The 8,072-nt window shown below is 44.1% G+C and overlaps 1 protein-coding gene across 1 annotated transcript; it reads right to left on the bottom strand.

The window, feature by feature from the left end:
• Positions 1-738: 738 nt before the first annotated feature.
• On the bottom strand, positions 739-7,516 carry LOC111956948 (exocyst complex component 3). Its single transcript, XM_023977661.2, has 13 exons — positions 7,398-7,516; positions 6,720-6,884; positions 6,346-6,565; positions 5,531-6,212; positions 3,868-3,985; positions 3,539-3,664; positions 3,200-3,300; positions 2,947-3,057; positions 2,719-2,860; positions 2,490-2,612; positions 2,185-2,346; positions 1,608-1,729; positions 739-1,427 (listed from the first exon to the last, which is right to left on the bottom strand). Exons 2-13 carry the CDS (start codon positions 6,861-6,863, stop codon positions 1,223-1,225), a joined length of 2,256 nt encoding a protein of 751 aa, XP_023833429.1. The 5' UTR covers positions 6,864-6,884; positions 7,398-7,516; the 3' UTR covers positions 739-1,222.
• Between the last annotated feature and the right edge of the window lie 556 nt (positions 7,517-8,072).

Raw genomic sequence — 8,072 nt, 5'->3', positions numbered from 1 at the left:
GACATGTTTAGTATCCCCATCATACCTGATCCCGTATCAACTGTAAACTTAATGTTAAGTTTGGGACAACCTCATTTTAATTCTAATGGAAGTATACAAGTGACATTTAAATCTCAATATCACAAAGCTACCCCCAATCACAGCTTGGAGTGGGTGTTTTCTAAGCTCACAGAGAGCCAATGGGACAGAGCCCATAATAATTATGAATGGTCACGCAACATTCTGATGGGACTACCACTGAAAAACTGGCCCCACCCCTCCCCTGCAGCTGTCACTGTGGTTCCCCCTCTCCTTCCACTAGGCTGTGCTACCCGACCCAGGGTGATAAGTGTCCCCTCTGGCTGTTTGTGCCTTTCCCCTTCCGCTGCTCGGTTAGTCACAACAGATAGCGTGCAGCCTGATTAAACATTTAGAGATATTACACAGGCAGGGAAAGAGGAGAGTACCCATACCTCTTAAATCAAGAGGCAACATGCTGCAACAGAGTCACACACGGAGAGAGAGCAAGATTAATGAAGGAGATCTCGATCGTATTGTTGTGAGGAAGGATGCAGTAAGGCAGGCAGACAGGTGCTTCTGCAAAGTAATGTCTTAACTGAAGCTTTTTCACACCAAGCCTCAAATGAGCTCAGCCAACCAATTCAGGGTTTCCATGTGTGAGTGCACTGTGCAGTAGTTTGGCATGTTTCAGCGTGTTAACACCTCTCCCTGACAGAAGAGTAAATTAGGAAAACAGACTGACAGGGGAAAGGATTTATTTAATAGATGTTCTAACAGACATTCAGCATCACGCACTGACAAAGTTTCTTACTGGAACAATTTCTGTTCATTGTACATGGAGGGGTGGGTGGTGAGTTCCCATTTCAGTAACAAAACCGCTTGTTAGTGTTCGACGGTTGTTTCATCAAGTATCATACGCTTACAGATCCTCAAGGACTACAGTCCAAGCCTTTCATCGGATGTCAGTGGAATCGGATTCACAAGTGCAAAAAGTGACAAATCTGGATTCGGTGATTTTCTGCAGTCTCTTTTCTTTGTGCCTTGTGAGCCAGGGTCGTAATCTCTAGGCACCAAACAAAAAACAACTGAAACAGGGAGGGGCTATCCGAACTTGTCCAACAAGGAATGCTTGTTTCGTTTTCTGTTGCAAAACATTTTGCTACGTTGTGCATTAATGAATACGACCCAGATGTATCTCTCCATCTTTCTCCAGAATGGTTATTTATTTCAGCAGTTTGTTGGCAGTGGCGGCCATAGAGGAGGACATGGAGGTCATGGTCACGGTGGGGATGGTGATGTCCTTGAAGATGGGCTGGGTGATCCCAGCATAGGTAGGCTTATTCTGGTTCAGCGTCTCCATGATCATCTGCTTCATATCTCGGCTGGCATCCCCTCTCATCGCCAGTAAGGCCACGATGTGCTCCTCCCTATGGGCCAACAGAGGACAGACACACAATCAGACACCTTTGATAGCAATGGCTATCATAGAAAATCTATAGTAGTAACGAAACATTGTATACGACTGAAGTAATTTCTACAGACAAAATTGTTCTATCGAAAACCATGATACCCATCTAGCCTGTGTGTTCAGTGGGGTATGATCTGACCTGATGTCAGGGTATTTGGACACCAGCGTGGAGACCTCCAGGTAGAGCAGGGTGGGGTCTGTGAGTTTGAACACCTCGGCTATAGCAGCGATGGCATCACACAGCCGGTCAGTCTCCTCACCCTGGAAGAGGACAGAGACAATAACTTAAAGCATTACAAAACACACACTATATATACTAATTACTGTAACAGTGGATGAAATTATCAGAGAAAAGTAGTCTTCATTACATCAAATGACTGAAGGAATGAAACGTACAGTAAAACATCAAGAGTCAGGGAATTTAGGACTCTAATTCAGTGTTTCCCAAACCTGGTCCTGGAGTCCCCCCAACAGTACACAGTTTCTTTGTAGCCCTTGATAAACACACCTCATTCAGCTCAATGAGGGCTTGRTGATTAGTTGACTAGTTGAATCAGGTGTGCTTGTCCAGGGTTACAAAACACGTTACTGTTGGGGTACTGGAGGACCAGGGTTATAATTGACTAAAAAAGGTATCAAGATGCTAGTGGTTTCTAATCCAGATTTCTTTAGGGGGAAAAACCTGCTACTGGAAGATTTGACGTAAAACCACTCACAGCAGTGAGTTTCCTGAAGAGGAACTTGAACTGCTCAGCCTCCTTAATCATCCTGTCTGCTCCCTCCCTCCTCTCATCTGCATTCTTGAAGGTGATCCGTTTCTGCATCACAGCCTTGATATACTCCACCACCACCCTGCGATGGGCCTCGCTGGTCATCTCCTAAACATATCACACAACACACTCAGTCACATACACAGGATGTACATGACAAACTGCTCTCAGTATGGATTTCTCCATATCAATCAATTGGCCAAGCCTTTCATTTGATATGATGATATCAATTGATTGATTTCGCCATGTACCGTATTGAAAGGCTTCTTGATCTTGGCGAAATCGTTGAAGTAATCCTCGACTGTCACACAGATAGTGTCCACTGCATGGGTCCCAGTCAACCATTTCCTGGTCAGCAACTCATTGAGATGATGCTGTAGAAATCAAAACCATAGAATGTTACCACAAAATCTACATACAACATAACCGGATTCATGGCAAACATTCTGACAGTCTTTAAATATTAGACTAAGTTCTGACCTCCAAATCTAGGAAGACTTCATCCAATAGAAACTGGCAGCCATCTTTGGCCACGTCGTTCAGGGTCTTCTCTATGGCAGCATCATTCTGGGTGGACTCCGTAGATTTAAAGTATTTCTTCTTTAGACTGTTAATAGACTCCCTAGGGGCAGAGGTATGGTTAGGTACACATTAGCCACATTAGGTTAGAGACTGAAATATTTACAGAGAAATCTCAATGGGACTCACTTGAATGTATGACAGTTGTTTATAATGGCGATCATGTATTGGACGTAGCACTGAGGGAGCTGCCGGTCTCTCAAGTGGTTCTCCTTGTAGGCAATCGCCTCTTCCCTGTACCTGAACAGAAATACAAGACAATTGTAGATGTCAAATACAGTATATCAGGGATGGAATGATTTGTAATGCACCTTTACTGCCATCAATGTAAACGACTAAACACTACACAATTACTAACACAACATTATGAAACCCTTGTTACCTGACGAGAAATGAATTCATCTGTTTTAAACAGAGCTTCAGGACCTGCTCTTTGAATGTCTCATTGATCTGGGCTGCCACTTGGAGATTCTGCTCAAACATCTGATGAGGACAGCAGAACAAACACGTCAGATGATGACCCCCCCCCCCTTCCAATAGACTTAAAAGTACACACTAGTGACTCACTGTAGTATTTATTCAGCCAATTCTAAGATCCCCATTTTGTTATATACACATTGTCTGGTATAGTAACCTTACTGAAGTAGCAACTAGTCCACTTAATCTCTAACCCACAACTGGTCTCAGGGTGATGCCCCAGAGAGGTGGATACTGGTTATACCTGGAAGACGATGGCAGGGAGGGTGGTCTGGTAGTACCCGTCTTGATCTGCCTCTGGTTCTGTCTCTTTAAACCAGTCCTTCTTGTCTGTCTCCAGAGCCTTGCGCAGCCAGCCAGTGATGTTGGACTGTTGAAGGGTGAGAGAGGGTCAGCCAGAGCCCTGTTACCTTTGTCTTTAACAATTCATGAAACATTTCATTAAAGGCGGATTCCCTTGTAAAGACTTCAAATGACAAATCCAGGTTTACAGACGCAGAGACTGGGTTGTATATCTGACAAGAGCTGTCGTAGAGTATGTCACTGTTATCATAGTGTGTTGTCTGGACTTACAGTGAAGGTCTGGAGGTATTTGCTGAGCAGCTCATCCACCACCTCCTGAGGCAGCAGAGGATCCATCAGGTTGATGTCATACTCTGTCAGCAGCTCTGGGTGACCCATCATCTCCTCACTGGAACACAAACACAGTGGGGTGTGGGAATATTGTAAGAGAACCCTGACTGTACTATACTGTTCGTGGAAATTCATATGTTGCATGTCTTTTAACGTAACAGACCGACAGACAGCTACAGACAGACCTACACACCATGGCATGCTTGTGCACATACGGCAGAGTTCCCTAACTGGCGGCTGGCGGTTTTATTTCCCCCCCCCCCCAAGTTTTTGGAGCAAAACAATTTGTGGAATTTTTATTGTCAGACATTTTAAGACTGTAAAAACACCAAGAAATCAGCTCCAAGTGATTTTAATTTAAGACATCTGTAAGACAAGTATTCGCACGCATAATAGAGACGTGATCATATACAAATGTAAGCAAGGTTTGAAATGACTATGTTTTAATCAAACATTATATCCGTTTGGGCTTCTTGCGGACAAATTGCAGTCTACAAATGATTTGTAATTATGTTCCGGCCCCCCGACCATCCCCTCCAGAAAAATAMAAAAATTGTCCCGTGGTTGAATCTAGTTGATGATCCCTGACATATGGCAATGCCTGAATATAAATGATATACAGATACMCCTAAATATAGGCTACTCACAAGCAGTCACACATAAACACACRTACTCAGAAACACACACAAATTCACAGAAAATTTGAGTGAATATCTATAATTAAACAGCATCAGCCAATCGGTGGTTGTGGTTTCCATGGTAGCCTAATGCACAGCAGGCTGATGCTCAAGTCATAATTGGATATAAGGCTAGTTCTTTGTGTTTTGAATGTGCATAAGGGAGCTAGCTGTTCATTAATCTTTCTCTGTTCAATTCTGTTGTTGCATGCGATGTGCATTCATTGGATTATCCACACCAGTTTTGCTTAAATCACATGCCATGCCCTACCTCACATGCCTGGGGACTTTAGCTTTAAATATTGAGTTAATGGCTTTTTGCAGCACTTACAAGTCCCTCCCATATAAGGAGAGTACAACAGTATTTCCGTGACTATGTTCCCCTATATCATTTTAATGATTTTGACAGAGAGTGAAATAAGTTTCCTCTCCACACACACGAGATAAGTTACCTCTCCACACAGACACAAGTTACCTCTCCACAGACACATGAGGAGAGAGGTTAAAATGGTGCCTGCCAACATTTTTACAATGGGAATATCTCCTCTTCTCTATCCTTAGTGTTCAACTCTTCACATTGTAAATTCAAACAAGATATTCCTACAATGAAATGAACGGTATAACTATGACAACAAGGTCCATAAAGATATTCAGCAGCCTAAACTGGTTGCAGCAGCACAGAGCTAATGTAYTACAACTCCTGCATTTGCACTCAGCTATGATTGGACTGATGCCCAGTTATCACTGATGCGACAGCAGTCACAGAGATGGAAGATCAGAGCCTCACCTATATTCAAAAAGCATGCTGATCTAGGATCAGGCTCCCCCTGTCCATATAATCTWATTCACTATTATCTAAAAGGCAAAACTGATCCTGTATCAGCACTCCTACTTTGAAACTCAGTGAACACGGGCCAACAGGATACCTTTTGTATGTGTTGAGGACCCAGGTGAGGAGGGACACAATTTCATTGGCCTCCAGGTCTTCTGCAGCCAGCTCCTGCACCCGCATGGACACGGCGTTGTGGTAGAGCTTAAAGAACCTGTCGAAGGTGTTGTAGTGTGGTGGGAAGCACTGCACCATCAGGTTCTTCACCACAATCAGGTCGTCCAGTACGTACTTCCTGGTGATCTCCAGCAGCCTCACCATCCACATCTTGTCTGCCTCGCGCGTCACCGACTGGCTGCCCTCGATGCGCGTGGTGACTGTGCCTTCCAGCACTTCAAACATCTTCTCTTTCCAGCTCTTGGGCCGGCCCGGGGGGATAAAGCCTGTCTGCTTCTTGCGGTCCAGCATGCGCCGGTCGATCTTCTCCTCACGCTCAATGATGCGCACCACTGAGACCAGCATGGTGGGGTCGCGGCGCACCGTTCCCATGGCGCGCTGCAGCACCATCCACAGCTGCTTGGCCAGATCGTCAGATAGGCCCTGCACCTCGCCAAAGTAGTTGCGGATCAGGTTCATGTCATGAGTGTTTTTGCTGTCCATTCGGTACTGCTCGTACATGAGGTCGTCCCGCGAACACTCCAGATCCATGAGTTTACGGTGGGCCTCTAGCAGCTCGGCCTGCTCAATCAGCACCTGGGTGTCTGCCACTATCTCAGGCACTGCACAGGAAAGGGATGATATACATGAATAATATATTGTAACAATACAGTCAGTAATTACACAAATGCACAGCGAGACAATAACAGTTTCTAATTAAGTGGTATCTCTGAGGTATGTAGTTGTGTAGCGTACCTGAGAAGATATTCTTTAAGTTCTCGACGGCTGAGGCAAGCTGACTGTGTTGGACCACGGCGTCTTTTACATCTTTGAGGTTTTCAATAGTGTTGATACTCTGCCTCCAGTCCTTACTAACGTCTGCCAGGGAGTTCTGGATGTCCTTTACATCCCCAAGGGCATTGTGGAGCTGACTGAGACCTGTGCGGACCCCGTCCAACTGGGACTGGATGGCAGCCTGGGGAGAGTGATACAGACCATGTAAGGTGCTTCAGGCCAGAGCCACGTATTTACAATAAATATACAGCTCTCATTCAGACAATAGTTAGGGCTTTATGAATAATAGGGCAGTACAGAATGTATTATGTCTTCTCAGAGTCATCATTTTCTACCTTCAGTCGGGCTTCTACTGAAGCTTTCTTGCGGGCCTCTCGCCGGCGGTACTGCTCCACTTTGTCCAACTGGTCCGAGCGCTGCAGCATCCCTGCCACTCTCTGCACGGCCGTAGCAACAGCCTCCCTGTTCGTCTCCTCCATGACAACGACGGCAAGTTGTGTCTATCAAAGATCAAGATGTTCACGAAACTGAATTTTACAAGTTGTGATTACGACCAAAATGTTGAAACGCCCTGTTGATATCCGTTGGTACTGAGTGTGTGGGGCGGGTGCTCATTGCATAGCAGGGTAACGTTAGCTAGACCAACAGTTAGCTAGCCTGCTCGCTAACGCTAGCAGCCTTGGCTAATGCTACTTAATATTGCTGGTATAAAATGTCAGCAAAACGTAAGCTAGCTACTACAAGCTGGAAGCAAAGACAACTGTCTCTCATAAAATGTATTTTACTGGAGTACAGTAACTATTGACTACCTAGCAAGCAGCGGCCCATTTGCAATCATGGTAGGCTTGCCATCTAGCAGCCAAACTAGCTAACGTTAGCAAGACAACTAGCTTGCTAACTAACGTTACCGAGGTCGACGAGAGGAAGGACACACACGGCCAATCAGTAAACACAACGCTATCCCGTGTACAAAACACATTTGAGATGTAAAATGAACAAATCCAATATCTTACCAACTCCAATAATCGGTTTGAATAAGTAAGAAGTCGTTCGATTAATATGATATTAATTCCAACACCACCAACTGCTTTTCCTGGTTGACAGTTCCCGAGCGCCGCCCAGCTGACTGCAGCGCGCTCGAGAGGATCATCTGTGTGCAATCTTTGGCAGAATATGCATTTCTCAAAACTTCATTTTATGATCCCTTTGATCAGTAGCTACTATGTGTAGGCGCATAAAATGTTTTTTATTTCCCCGACTGTACTAAGCACTAAATGCAAAGAGTTTATTTGCAGACACATTCTCATAATAAATAGCATCGCTTTCTACACCGGCATCCAGCATCAATTAAATTCAATAGGCATCTAACATACAATGTCATTTTTTGGGGCACAATGAAATTATAAAACAGATGATACTATTTTGTTTATTTAAAAAAAACGGATAATAGTCTTATTTGAACACTGAAAACAATACTGAAAACAATATTGTTTTCAGTGTTCAAATAAGACTATTATCTGTTTTATGATATTAATGTGCTAAATAGCGTAATATTCTATGTTAGATGCCTATTGAATTTAATTGATATCTGAAACTTGTATGACTGTAATCCTTCCTGAAAAATGTAGCCTACAGTGCAACAAGCAGGCTGTTGTATTTATTCATTGTTACACTGTATTACTACAAAT

Source organism: Salvelinus sp. IW2-2015, linkage group LG32, assembly GCF_002910315.2.
Source record: "Salvelinus sp. IW2-2015 linkage group LG32, ASM291031v2, whole genome shotgun sequence".
Classification (NCBI taxonomy): domain Eukaryota; kingdom Metazoa; phylum Chordata; class Actinopteri; order Salmoniformes; family Salmonidae; genus Salvelinus; species Salvelinus sp. IW2-2015.
Note: the sequence above shows the minus strand (reverse complement) of the source record. Positions and strands in the feature narration are given on the sequence as shown.

Bases quoted from the DNA above. Each gene is read 5' to 3' on its own strand.
- LOC111956948 (XM_023977661.2), bottom strand. From the start codon at position 6,863: ATGGAGGAGACGAACAGGGAGGCTGTTGCTACGGCCGTGCAGAGAGTG. The intron at 3,986-5,530 runs GTATCCTGTTGG...TTTGTGTTCCAG, and splicing joins GTCCTCAACACATACAAAAG to TGAGGAGATGATGGGTCACC. The intron at 3,301-3,538 runs GTATAACCAGTA...TGTCCTCATCAG, and splicing joins TCCCTGCCATCGTCTTCCAG to ATGTTTGAGCAGAATCTCCA.